Source organism: Apteryx rowi, unplaced genomic scaffold (genome assembly GCF_003343035.1).
Source record: "Apteryx rowi isolate R43461 unplaced genomic scaffold, aptRow1 scaffold_742, whole genome shotgun sequence".
NCBI lineage: Eukaryota > Metazoa > Chordata > Aves > Apterygiformes > Apterygidae > Apteryx > Apteryx rowi.
In genome coordinates, this window is record NW_020451030.1 from 193520 (window position 1) to 208093 (window position 14574).

At 36.8% G+C, this 14574-nt stretch overlaps 1 protein-coding gene across 1 annotated transcript in view; it reads left to right on the plus strand.

Moving 5' to 3' along the window:
* The window catches only part of LOC112976558 (neurobeachin), a gene marked incomplete at its 3' end in the record, with an annotated part of 203918 nt that overhangs the window by 17123 nt on the left and 172221 nt on the right, over positions 1–14574 (plus strand). The window contains exon 6 of the mRNA XM_026087943.1: positions 11731–11857. Coding sequence (XP_025943728.1) covers positions 11731–11857 — 127 coding nt within the window. The remainder of the gene's footprint in view (positions 1–11730; positions 11858–14574) is intronic.

Below are 14574 nucleotides of genomic sequence, written 5' to 3' on the forward strand. Positions count from 1 at the left end.
TTCTTGTACTGTGAATACATAAAAAAAACCTTTTTTTTTTTTCATTCAGTAGAAAGAACAAAATTGTTTGTATTTTTTACAGAGCAAATATCTGATTAAAAATAATAATTGACATTTATTGTGAAGAAAAATTTGATAGATTTTCCCTAAATTGCTCTCTGAGATGATGCATTTTCATGCATCCCTTTTCTCCTAAGTGTTTCTGGTTATTTTACTGTGGTGGGTTTTTTTTAAGTCATAAGCCACAGCTAAGGATTATTAGTATGATCTTTATATTATTTATTTTTTCAGGCTGCCAAGGACAAGCATAAACATAATTACAGGAGTGAGCAGCCATACAGAATTTTAGCGTGATCTTTTGTTTCTCAGTCAGAATCTACGTTTGGGAATTGGCAAATTTAGGTGATGTAATTGGTTTGAGGATTTCTTGTTGCTTCAGAACAGGAAATGCATACTCCAAAGAAGCACAGCCTGTGTTGTATGTTGCTTTTCTTAGGGATATCAGTGTAGAAAAACATTTAACCTGAATGATGAATATGATCCCCTTTCATGCCAATATAATGCACAAGGAGCAATTGCATTAGGTTTGAATAACATCAGATGTTTGATATTTATATTTTTTGCTGTGATATAGTTCTGATACTTATTATGATGTCATTACAGTTTATATTCAATTTAGTGTTTTTGAGTATACCATTTAGAACATTTTTTACACTGAAGTAATTTTAAAACATCTATATGTTAAGCTGTCTTGAATATTTCTGCATACTTCATGTTTTATCAGAGGAAATTTATTTCTAGTTCCATTTGTTTAAGTATATTAATTTAGACATTCAAAAGCCATCTGGACTTGGTCCTGGGCAGCCTGCTCTAGGTGACCCTGCTTGAGCAGAGCAGTTGGATTAGATAATCTCCAGAGGTCCCTTCCAACCTTAACCATTCTGTGATTCTGTGAAAAACAGCCTATATTCACTTTGCTACAAAGAAGCGATATATAGAATAACTGTCATTTATACTCAAACATCTGTCTATTAAAGAGATCTTGATTTTATTTAGAGTATTTCTTAAGCATGTCAATGAATAAACCCCACAAAGCTGTGCTCTGAATTATCAAAGAATATCTGAATTTCTTCCTTCAAAACAGAGTTCTAGGTCTCACTTTAAAAAGCCACTCTAAAGAATAGTTTTTAATAATGTACATCTTATTAGCAACAACCATAACACTTCTATATTTTCTTAAAAAATTTCTGCTGGCAGTATGGATTACCTACAGCAAGTAACTTACTATAATATCTGTTTATTAGATTTATTATAATAAAGCATCTATCTGGGCAAGAAAAGATTTTTTTCTACTAGTTTGTCTGCCTCCATGTTCGATGTTTGTTGTTTTTTGTTTTCATGAAAATAGTCAAGAGCATATCAAAATAACATCTTCTATATGTTGTTGTTGCAGTTTGGAATCTTAGGGTGTAAGCAAGCATAACCCCAATACATATGGAGCTTCAGCTTCCTCATTGTAGCATTTAAAAGATAACCTGTGAATACATACATGTATTTTGCTACATCTGCACGCTTTTTCAGTAATTTTTGAGCAAACCCGCGCTAAATGAATGAGATTCTCAATAGGGTTCCTGTTTGCAATTATCTGGAATTCAGCCAGTTGTCAGAACTCTACTGGCTGATAATCATCATGAAGGCTCAGAATGGCTTGGCGTAGTTTAGAAATAGAGTATAATTTGATTCAGTCTTCCTACCTAGCTTAGTGTGTGATTCAAGTACATAGCCCTTAACTATTAAATCTGTTGTTATTACTCAGACCTCTTCTGTTCCACCTTTTATCAGGCTTGCAGGAGTGGAAGAGTGTCCTTTAATAATAATTAAAAAAAAAAAAAAGGAAAATTAGGGAAAACTTGTTTACTTCAATCTTTCATCTTGGAAGGTTTTCTCATAAGAGAATATAATGTACTTAACTTTTTCTCTCTCCCCCTCTCCCCTCCTCTCTCTCTCTCTCTCTCTCTCTTCCACCATCTCTCCTCCTTCCCCCTCCCTCCCCACACTCACTCACTCATTCACTCACTCTCGCACACTCTCACACTCACATCTTTGTAATTATAATTTAGTACCTTACTTTCTCATGATATCTCTTGTTATGGTATATATACATAAAAAGAGATTATTTATCAGGAGTGGGAAAGAAAACTTCTGTGACTTTCAAGTTCAAACTTGACGAGTGCTTTATATGAGCCACAGAAGGAAATGAATCTTAAAAAAATCAAATGCCAAATTTGAGTTCATGTAAGTGTATTATATAAGAGGGAACCTGAATATGCCAACTTCAGGAGGAAATTGAAAGCAATAGAAATACTTGCCATTTTTACATAGTGGTTTAAGCGAAGCAGTAAGTAATGACTGAAAACCAGGAAAAATATTTGAACTAGATCATCCATCTAAACTTCTTTAGGCAAATCCTAGATTTTGTCACATGATAGGTAGAGTCACAGAGAGCCATCACCAGGAGTGAGACACCAAAGAAAAATTTACTGTCTTCGAATGTGCCTTTGGGGCATGTTAGATCTTTTTTTGTTTAACTAAGTGAAAAATGTTTCATCTAAATTAACTCTTTCTTCATAGTTTCTTGCTAAAAAATGTCTGCTTTGTCTTTTGAAGAATCTTGATTTTAAAAGTAATAAGTGTCACATAAACAACTTCAAAGAGAACTCTATGATTTTGAAGCGCAGGTGCTGAAAAAACATGTTCTGTTTTTCTGACCACATATAACCTCACCTCAGTCAAACGAGATGATGCAAGTTGGTAGGAATAGTGGTCATAGAGCCTTTTCTAAAGTCAACAGCTGTTGTTAGAGTGTTGAAAGCAACTGTTGTATACCTCTCTAAGGTCTGTAAATCAAATTGACAATTGTATGGAAGCTTATTAGAATCAAAAAGCAGAGAATAATTGAGGTTGGAAGGGACCTGTGGAGACTGTCTTGTTGAAATCTGTTGCTCAGAGCAGGGTCAACTAGAGCAGGCTGCTCAGGACAAGTTAGGTTTTGAGTACCTCCAAGGACAGAGACTCCACAACCTGTCTGGGCAACCTGTTACATTAACCAACAGTTACAGTACACCAGCCACACAGTAAACAAGTTTTTTTTCTCATATTTAGACAGAACTTCCTGTGTTTCTGTCTGTGCCCATTGCCTCTCATCCTGTCACTGGGCACCACTGAGAAGAGTTTGCCTCAGGCTTCCTTACTCCCTCCCATCAGGTATTTATACATATTGATAAGATTCCTCCTGAGCCTTCTCTTCTCTAGGCTGAACAGTCCCAGATCGCTCAGCCTCTCTTCATATATCAGATGCTTCAGCCCTTTAATCATCTTTGTGGCTCTTTGCTGGACTCACTCCAGTAGCTCCATGTCTCTCTTGTATTGGGAAGCCCAGAACTGGACACAGTACTCCAGATGTGGCCTCACCAGAGCTGAGAAGAGGGGAAGGATCACCTCCCTCAACCTGCTGGCAGCACTCTTCCTGATGCACCCCAGGATACCATTGGCCTCCTTGGCCACAAGGGCACATTGCTGGCTCATGGTCAACTTGTTATCCACCAGGACCCCCCAGGTTCTCCTCTACAGAGCTGCTTTCTAGCAGATCAGCCCCCAATCTGTACTGGTGCATGAGGTTATTCCTCCCTAGGTGCAGGACCCTGCATTTCCCTTTGCTGAACTTCATGAGGTTCCTCTCTGCCCATCTCTCCAGCCTGTCGAGGTCCCTCTGAATGGCAGCACCGCCCTCTGGGGTATCAGCCACTCCTCCTGGTTTGGCATCATCAGCAAACTTGCTGAGGGTGCACTCTGTCCCTTCATCCATGTCATTAATGAAGATGTTAAACAGTATTCGTTCGAAGAGTAACTAGTGACTGGCCTCCAACTGGACTCATGACGCTGGCAAAGCTTTTAGCCCAGCAGTTCAGCCAGTTTTCAGTCAACTTTGCTGTCCACTTAGGCAGCTCATATGATGTCTATGAGGGTTGTCTATGAGTAGTTGTCTTTGAGTTTATCTGTGAGTATGTTATGGTGTTGAAAAGTCTAGCTAAAGACAAAATAAACAATATTCACTGCTCTCCTTTCATCCACTGAGCCCATCATCTCATCATAGAAGGCTGTTAGGTTGGTCAAGTATGATTTCCCTTCTGTAAATCCAAACTGACTACTCCCAATCACCTTTTTGTCCTTAAAGTGTTTAGAAATGGCTTCCAACAGAATTTGCTCCATCACCTTACTGGGGACTGAGGTGAGGCTGTAGTTCTGGATCCTCCTTCTTCAAGATAGGAATGATATTGCTTTCTTCCACTTGCCATAACATTTCAAAAATTGTCAAGATTGGCCTTGCAAGGATATCAACTGGTGCCCTCAACACTCATGGGTATATTCCATCAGGTCCCATGGACTGTCGAACATCTAGTTTGTTTAAATGTTTCCTAACCTGATCCTCCTCTGCTGATGGTAAGCCTGCCTTGCTCCAGGCTTTCCTACTGGTCTCAAGAGCCTGTGGTTCCTGAAAGTAAACCTTACCAGTAAAAATGTGAAGAAGGCATTAAGTATCTCAATCTTTTCCTTGTCCTTTATTACCAGGTCCCCTGCCCCATTCAGCAGTCGGCCCATGTTTTTCTTAGTCTTCCTTTCGCTGCTGATATACTTATAGAAGCCTTTCTTATTGCCCTTCATGTCTCTTGTCAGATTCAACTTCATGTGGACTTTGGCTTTCCAAACCCCATCCATGCACAATCAGACAGTGTCTCTCTATTCCTCCTGGGTGACCCAGCCCTGCTTCCTCCTCTTGTACACTTCCTTTTCATGTCCAAGTTTTGTCAGGAGCTCCTTGTTCAACAATGCAGGCCTCCTGCCACCTTTGCCTGATTTCCTGCACATCGGAACGGACCATACTTGAGCTTGGAGGAGGTGATCCATGAAAATCAACCAGCCTCCTGGACCCCTCTTCTCTCCAGGACTGTATCCAATGGATTTTTTCCAAGCAAGTCCATGAGGAGGCCAGAGTCTGCTCTTCTGAAATCCAAGCTTGTGATCCTGCTTTTTGCCTTGCTTCCTCCTTTAGTGATACTGAATTGCACAATCTCATGGTCACTGCAGCCAAGGCTTCCCCAGCCTTCACATCCCCAACCATTTCTTCCTTTTTTGTGAGTATCATGTCCAGCAGAGCACTTCCTCTTGTCAACTTCTCAGTCACCTGTGTCAGGAAGTTGTCATTGATGCTTTCCTGGATTTCTTGTACCTTGCTGTGTTGTCCCTCCCACAGATATCAGGGTGGGTAAAGTCTCCCGTGAAGACCAGGGCCTGTGAATGTAAGACTTCTTCCAGTTTGTTGAAGAAGGCCTCATCTTCTACTTTTTTCCTGATCAGGTGGTCTATAGCAGACACCCACTGCAGTGTCACCCATGTTGATCTGCCCACTAATCATAGCCCAGAAGCTCTCAGCTGGCTCATCATCCTTCCCAAGGCAAAGCTCCATACATTCCTGCTGCTGTCTCACATAAAGAGCAAATTCTCTTCCTTGTCACCCTGGTCATTCATAAAGAGCCTGTATGCATGCACTGCAGCACTCCAGTCACGTGAGCTATCCCACCATGTCTCTGATGGATCAGTGAGACTGTAGTCCTGCATCTGTACACAGACCTATAATTCCTCTTATTTGTTCCCCATGCTGCCTGCAGTAGTATACAGGCACTTCAGATAGGCATGTAGTTGTGCTGATTTCCCAGAAAAAGTGTGAGATTTTCTCCCATAATGCTGTCCTGTTTTCAAGGTATTAACTTCTAGTATGTCTTGTGCCATTTTATCTTCATTATTTCTAAAGATGAAAAACAGCAGTGTGAAACTGAAAATTTGAAACTTGACAAATTCATTAATGCTGAGAGCATTGCTTGAGCAGGGCTTAAAGACTGAAGGTATCTTGATTAGGGCTTACTGTGCTCTTTAAAGATAGCTGGCAGGTTGATTTTTGAAAAGGAAATACTAGCGCTGTGTTAATGAGAAGTATCCCTGTAAACTTTTACCCATAGCAGTAGCACAGGTCCATCTTGCTTAGCAGCATTCTTTGTTCCAGTCTTTGATCGCAATTTTCATCAGTTTCACAGTTTCGTTGCCTTGTTAGTGTATCCACAGCACTAGCCAGTCTGCAATTAGTTTGGTCCTTCTTAATTTTAAAAATAAAAAATCTTCATAGTTAAAACTTGCTGTGGGGTGAAAGCATTTTTTTCTCTTGTTTTCCCACAACTCCAAAAAGTTTCACACAAAATCATGTAGAATGTGTAATAGACAGAAATGGTTTAGAGTTCAACACAGCAGGAACTTAGGGCACAATTTCTCAAGGTGCTGACTTAAGAGCTTGCTTATAAAATGCTGGCCTTGTTTCCATCCATTTGCCTGATGCCTTTCTCTCGTAATTAACCACCCCTCTAGTTATACTAGTAGAAATTACTGTGGGGCTGCATTTTAAATGAGACTTTGGCATGATCTAGACTTTATATACCACTGGATTGCAGAAAGAAGTGGCCAGAGCAGGAATGTCCATACTGGTGGGAGGGTGCTGTTAGATCAGCTTGACCATAATGTGAAACCTTATGCTCAGAAATAGAGAAGGAAAGTGAGGGAACTGAAGGAATGCTTTCATGTTTGACAGATGTGAAGGACAACTACTATGGTTTTGTAATCAGCTAAACGCTAAGTGCTGTTTCAAGAACATTAAGCCAAGTGTTTAAAAAAAAATCATTGTAGTTGTGTCTGTGTCTAAGGATGGTGTTGGGCAGCTGCTATGTGACAGTCTGTTAATAGTTGTGTATTAGAACAGTATTGTAGCTTTCTTACCACTTACGAAATGAGTGTTAACAGTCCTGGAGGAAAGTTAGGAGTCTTTTTGATGGCATTTTTATGGGTGATAAATAACGACAAGGAAAATACTTTGTTACAGAGCAATCAGTTTCAAATGGTAGGATAAACACAGTTCAATAGCACAAATTTTAGTATAGCCAAACAAATACCTAGGAAAAGTAATTATGAAAGTAAAGCAGTAATTATGAAAGGATATTAACAGTTATTGTAGGTAACCAACTAACTTTAAACTGCCTTTTCATTGCTCTAGCAGAAGGAGCTAATGTGATTTTTTCAAGGATAGTTTGAACTAGTAGAGAAGAGAGTAAAGGTGTAAAATCACTTCCTGAAGTTTTGGCAAAAGCATTACTAGAACACTGTCTACAATTAAGAATTGCCACTTCTTTTAGGAGATTGCAGAAAAATTGGATAGAATGTAGAGAACACTCCAGAGCGAACTGTGCTCTGGAAACCACATTTTATAATGAAACTTTCCAAGAAAAAACTATAATGAACTTGAGAATTCTCTTTGACTTCTGCTTTCGGAATTTATGCAGATTCTGATGTTGATGGATTGTCTGAAATCTGAAATCCAATGGATGGACAGTGAAGTAGGAAAAAATCAAACTTTTGGACAGACAATACAATGATCACTGAAATTACCACAATTATACTAAGACACAGTGTGATGATAATCGCAGTTTAATATATCATTGGAAATGTTCTGTCAAAAATGAGGTGCAGATTCTCCATCATATAGGCAGTATAAATTCAGGGCTCACCTAAAGCATTCAACTGAGAAGTCTGCTCTTTAGACTTGTTTCTGCTAAAGGTGGTGACACCTGCTAGGGTGACACCACTTCTAAGTAAGGCCTGGAGTTAGGTAGACTCAATCCAGGTATTAATATTGAATGTTTTTTAATAGGTGATTTATTTCAAGTTGCGTAATGGGCTCTATATAGGAATTACAGGGTGAAACTCAGGCTGGATTGTCGTAACTGTTTCTTTTTGTCCTTAAAACATCCAAGTGGTTCCACAACCATTTAAGTTAATGGAGCAATGGCTAAAACTTTTTTACAGATATAGAAACAAGAAAAAAGGTACTGAAGAAAGCCTTCTAGACTTTTCATTCCCTCTCTGGAGCTAATAATAATAGCGATAATGCAAAACAGTTGCAAAAGCAACATAATAGAGCTCCAAAATTAGCAGAAGAGAAACCCTTTTTTTCCCAAACAAGAATTAATGTATTTCCAGTCTCAGTACTGTGCTCATATCTTAAATTGCTTATAATATACTGAGCTAAAGAAACTGGAATCATTCGGCAGTGGATGTGAAATGCTTACCTGCTGTTGAAATGTAATAACATCCAGTAGTTGCTTTGAGAAATTGGCTAAAACTAAACTGATAACTAAAGCACTTTTATGATCTATAATGAAAGCATATAGCAGCTGCTACGGGAGGTAGTTAACGGCTCAGAAATCTGCATGGGTGTTGACAGAACTGCTTTTATTGTCTTTTCTGTACATTTCATCTTTGCATGCAGCAAGTTCTGCATGTGTAGGTAACTGGTGAGAGGTGTGCAGCATCCTAGAGAATAGCCCTAGCCTACTTTACATTTGGCAAGAAATAATAACAAGATTAACATAATCTGTGTATTATAGTATTGAGGTGAACAGAGGACATAGTTCTGTTCTCAGTTTCTCAAGTGATCTTACATTAGAATATTAATTCATGGGGAAAAAAAAAGGTAAAATCTTGTTGCCTATTGGCTAGGCTTCGTGTTCAGAAAATTATTCTATTCCAAGATGGAAAGAACTGTTCTGCTCAGAAATGAGCTACGATCTCAGTATTTCGGTTCTTTCTTGTCTTCAAATGCAAAATTCCAAGAATGTATAATGGAAGGATAATTCAGTGTTTAAAATTTCAGGAACAGTACAGTTTGACCGTAATGGTGACAAAATCAGTCCAGTAACTGCAAAAACTAAGAATAGGAAAAATTTTAAAAGGTGTAGACATTTCTTCAAGAATCCAATTACTTTTCTTAGTTTTTTTACAAGTGTTCTCAATGTGTAACAAAGTATTTATTAGCTCTTACTCCAAAGTAGTAGGATGCATTTTATACAATTTTAATAATGTTTTTTATCGGATAAAGATATGGAGGTACTTACACTGATTGGTTATTGCTTGGTAATTTAAAAAAGTAAACATTTAGTTTGACATCTCTGAGCAAATAATACTAAACCAGTATGTATGAATATAGTGAATCTGTATATTTTATTTAATATCCTTCAGAAGGGAATTCTGGTACCAAAGCTATTTTAGCTTGTAGAGACAAGATATAATGTTCAAAAACAAATTTGGGATTGTGGGAGATGCAACTCCCTAGTTAAAAGTTCTCTGAGTTAAAATAATGCCCTAAAGCCCCAAGGAGGTAAATAAAATTTTGAAACTAGCCCATAACATGTCCAGTTGTTCATATTGTAAAAGCTATATTTTGCATGTTTAATCTTCATGTTATTGTGCAAAATCTAGTACTGCGGTAGTGCAGGTTATATGTGTACGTGGGTAATGTGCTGCTCTGAGGCTGTTCACTGCTCCTCTTGTAGGGCTTAGCTGTCTGGGGGGGGGGGTGTCATTGTGTAAGGCAGATCAGTGGTAAAAGTAACCCTTCAAAACACTTAGGGGAATTGCAGAGTTTTACAGAGAGAAGTTTTTAGATGATATGTCTTCATCATTCTTTAGATGAGTGTCTTCACTGTTGAAGTCAGCTGGGATGGACAATATCTATTTTTGTCTGTTCATTCATGGATGATACGTTACATTTATTTTAAAGGAGGGGGCCCTCCAGGGCACTCCGAGGAGGGTTGTGTGAAAGCCTGTACAATGGGCTGGGGCAGGGGAGGATGCTGCTTTTCAGGCCTGCAGCTGAGTGGCCTGGAGAGGGAGAGAATTCAGTATCACAGCCTGAATTTGGGAAAATAAAGCTTTTGCAGCACCTTAAGATGCCGTGAGAGGCAAAGAGCAAACCAAGCCATGCCTCAAGGCTGACAAAACTGCCTCGAGGACCAGAAATCATGATGCAGTTTGCTGTAACTCATAAGTTGACTGAAATCAAGACGAAGTAAGGATCTCCATGCAAGGACCCTGTGAGGAGGAGGAGAGTTGTCTATAGACATTATTAATGTTCTTTCCAGCTTGATCACTCATTTTTTTTTCCCATTTAAAAGAAGTATTCTAAGTATTAGAATATAGAAGTATTGTAACAAAAGTTTCTTTCTGGAATCTTTTTCTGGTCTTTTTTGACCTCCCTAAGAAAAAAATTCCCTCACAAGAGAACATTTAAGCTCTGAACACCTCAGGGTCCAGTCACACCATCCTATTTTGTAAGGCGCTAGTTTTTTTCCGAAGGCAGTGGTTTATCAGCTGTGTTCTTGACAATGAGGAAAGAAGAAAGTCTGATTCTTTTTCAGTAATGTACATATTGACATTTAACTGAATGTTTTTGAAGATGGAATCAGGTCTATAGTTGCACATTTTTTTCTGCATATTAATATCAAGATTGTATTACTATAGTTGGATAGATTAAAGATGGAGAATTTCAGCAGCTATTGAGTAAGCTGAAATCTGAACTTAATATTTCCATGTGCCTCTTGCCTAGAAAAAAATCTGGTTAAAGTGTTTGATGAAATGTTACGACAGTGAAACCATTTAAAATGTCATTATTGTAATACTATGAAATTATTTTAAAAGTAGCCTACATTAAAGAAATGAGAACATGTTAATTACAGGACTATAAGAGTACATATATATGTTCAAAATTAGTAATGTCTGTTTTTTATACTTGAACAGCTTAATTACAGCATTTATAGATGAAGTTCACCATTTAGACCTTGTATTTTAACTCTTGGTTATTTTTATAACCCAGTTGGTAACAAGTTAAAAAAAGGTTTCAGACTAAAAGGCTTATTAAGTGTGCTCCCTATTAATGATAGCAGACTTCTTTTTATTGTGCTTTCAGAGGGGAATAGGTGACATAATAGTAGTTTTGGACTTAATTTTTTTAAAGTGCTGTGTGTGATTTGATTTATAAATTTCCACCAACTAACTTTGCAAAATGACATTTAAGAACTCCAGAATTTCTCTTTACAATGATTTTGATTTAAAATATAAATATGGAAATATATGTTTTATGCATTATCTGTCTTTATGATATTGCTCACAAAAAAGTTGGAAGCCCTTTTCAAGGTTACTTTTTTAAAATTATAGTTCTTTATCAATAAAGATAAATAAAAAATAAATCCACAACTCAGAAGATTAAAGCTTCATAGATCATTATCCTACCTAAATCTTCAGTCCTGAAAAAGAAATCATTCTCTGGCATAGTAATTACCCTGCGTGTAACTTGTGTTTCAAACTGGCCGCTTTGTTCTCCCAGCTCCATAAAACTGCAAGGCATTTTTCAAAATGTAAACATGGCATTTGGTTCTGTGATGGATTTTTCATTACAACTTAAACCAGATTTACTATTTTAAGTAAGATGAATTAGGAAACTAAGGGCAAAACCTGACAGATATGAGATTTGCCATTTTGGATTTCTGGGAACTGAAGAAAAACCCTCTGATTTTTAGAATGTAGCCTGGAGCTAAATTAGTGATGAAGGTTAGTAGCCTTGAAAAGGGCACCCAAAGAGAAATGGTGGAGAGAGAGAGGCTCTATGGGAAATTATGTTGACTGTCCAGATACTAATTTCTTTTCTTTCTAACAGCAATTTAAAATAGTATTTGAACCTCATTTTATTAATCAATAGTTCCCCTTTTTACAGTTGCATTAATAACTCTTTCTTTTCAGTTTCCGCACTAGCAAAGGTGTTGGGTATTCTGCTCATTTTGTTGGCAACTGCTTAATAGTTACATCATTGAAGTCAAAAGGCAAAGGTTTCCAGCACTGTGTGAAGTATGACTTTCAGCCACGTAAGGTAAGCAAAGTAGTATTCACAATAAAGAATAACATTGAGAATGTGACAGAACGCTTCTGGAAGGAAGAAGTAAAATTCCTTTAGTGCTATAGTATTATTAATAATCTATAATTTTTTACTTATAAGTAGTTTCTCTAACTGTCATGCATACATCAAGGCAAAAATCAGGTCAAGAAAAATACAATCATTTATGAAGTAACACTTCTATAAAGCCAACTTTTTTTAAAAAAATACTGCTCATTTAGCTTTAAATGCAGAAGAATTTAAATATTTGTAAAATGGTTGCATTTTATTTTTAAAAGTTCTGTACGTTATAAAAGTCATTCTATTTGTGAACATTCTGTATGTGGTGAATTTGGTGCCGATGCCTGGGATGATTCTTCTGGCAGTGACTGAGGTGCTTTATCTGTTGCTGGGAGAAATAAGGCTTTGTGCTTTCTTCTGTATCAGTGGTGTTTTGCGATGTCTCATTTTTTTTAGTAAATGTTGATTATTTCTCTAGAACATGTTAATGTTCGTTTCTGCTATATGCCTAGTACTCCTAGGAAAACAATGATTCTTTCGGCTTCCAGCTTTCAGTTAGTTGGCTTAAGCGCTGGCTTTTGCGTGGAGCCTTATGTATTTGTCATTGATATCAGCCCTGTATGTATTTTGCTGTGAAGTTCGTTTCTTTTTTACTGCCTTATAATTGTGTATTGAATTTTAGTGCTTGTTTTGTTTTGAGAAACCAGTCTTTTAGGGAAGAAATACCATTGTTCATTCATCAGCATGATGTTCTTCTATTTTTCTTGGTTCATATTTCTGATTCAAAATCAGTAATTCTAATTGTACTTTGTATATTCCAGGATTTTTTTTTTAAACAAATAACTTGTTTTTCTAGCATATTACTAAGGGTTGTATATAGCTTTATAAACCCATATCTGCTGAATGTGTTGACATCAGTAGATTCTGCATTGCAAGTTTTATTTAATTTTAAAGCCAGAAAAGAGTTTTGATGACAGTTCAGTTCTCTTTTGAAGCAGCATATTTGATGCTACTGATAAACACTCAACCTAGGAACAAATTAAATTGTTAGCTTTGGATTATGCTGTTAATAACTCTGAACTCAGGGTTCTGTTCTGTGAGTTAGCTGATCATTTATTTTCTTGTTGATACAGAAGCAGTCTTTCATATTTTAGCGAGATATTCTTTTGATAATTTTTACTATGAATGACTGTAGTTTGCTTCTAATTCTGAGATTTCTTTATGCCATCACTGGAAAACTTTAGTTCCTGTTATTCTATTTAAAGTAGTTAATTCTGGAATCCTAGTAACTGTATATCTCATTATATGAATGTCAGTTTCAAATTATAATCTGCTGATTTGCTGAAATATATCAAATTATAACTTCCATGCTAGTTTCATATTTCTCAGAGATTGTGCTTCATACCCTTGGATCATAGTTCAGATTTTAGAAAGTATTTAAAATAAGTCCTTTAGAATATATAATGCAAGTGGTTTCAAAAGATAGTTCATATGAATTTTTCCATTAATAATTTTTGTGTGCGTGTATGTGTGAATGTACATGAACTATAACGGAGGAAGGAAAACCTGTCAGATACAATTCTGGTCTCTAACATAAGTCAAAACATATCCTTTTTAAAGAATACATTGATTTTCTTCTTGTTGTTTGGGGTTTACATTGGTGCCACTGTTCGTACATTGGATATATAGGTATGTATTCAAAAGATATAGCCATTTACAAAGCAGCTCATGGTCTGTCTATGTTTTAGTTTTACAAGTGTGATTTGGTCATCAAACACATATTGTTTTTCTGGCCATTCACTTACAGATCTAGGCATTTCAGCAGTAGGTTTTGCCAGAAACATTGTCCTCATTAATCTTCTGAGTAATGATTGTTTTTATTTCTGTTGTCGCAGTAAATTTATATACTCAATCTGCCTAGTCAGACAGCTTTATGTAGGCAGATCAGAAAAATATTAGGTTTGTGTGAAGATCTTCCAACTTTTAACTGTATCTTTTGCCACCACTGACAGAACAATATGTAATCCAAATATAAAAGTTTAAGATGCATATTAAGCAATGACTTTAGGTTTTAATTACTGTATTTTAACAGCATCATAAAACAGAGACAGTCAGTGGGCACACATTTCAAATGGTGCATAATTAAGAGTGAAGAGATGGGGAGATCTTATCACTGGAGAAGTGATGCCCTGTATTAAAGAACACTTAGTCTAATCAGATAGGTAATTTTATTGTAACATTAAATAACAGAATTTCCATGCACTGAAATTCAGTGACTAAATAGGAGGAGCATACTATTTGAATATAATTCAAGCACATGATGAGGATGGTTGTAACAATTGCTGTGTACTGGGGAAAATCAGAAGAGCTGAAAATTAGAAAGTATAGTAATAAAGAAAAGCTTGCATTACTTTGATATTGTTTGGGTGGCATGAAATTTCAAACTCTTAAATACCAGAAACATTTGTGGTTTTTCTGTTCTTTTGGAAGCTGTTTGAGGACTCAAAAGAGTTGACTCTTGCTTGGCTTTTGACTTGAACAATGCTTGGATTTGCAGGATTTTTTTTAAAGAAACTGCAAAAAAAGTGGGGCAACTTCTTAAAAAAATAAAAGGAGTATCTAAAAGGTGAAAGTGTTTGATAGTGGTAGAGGTATTGCTTAAAGGCAAAAGTGCAAAAGGCTAAGAGTAAATA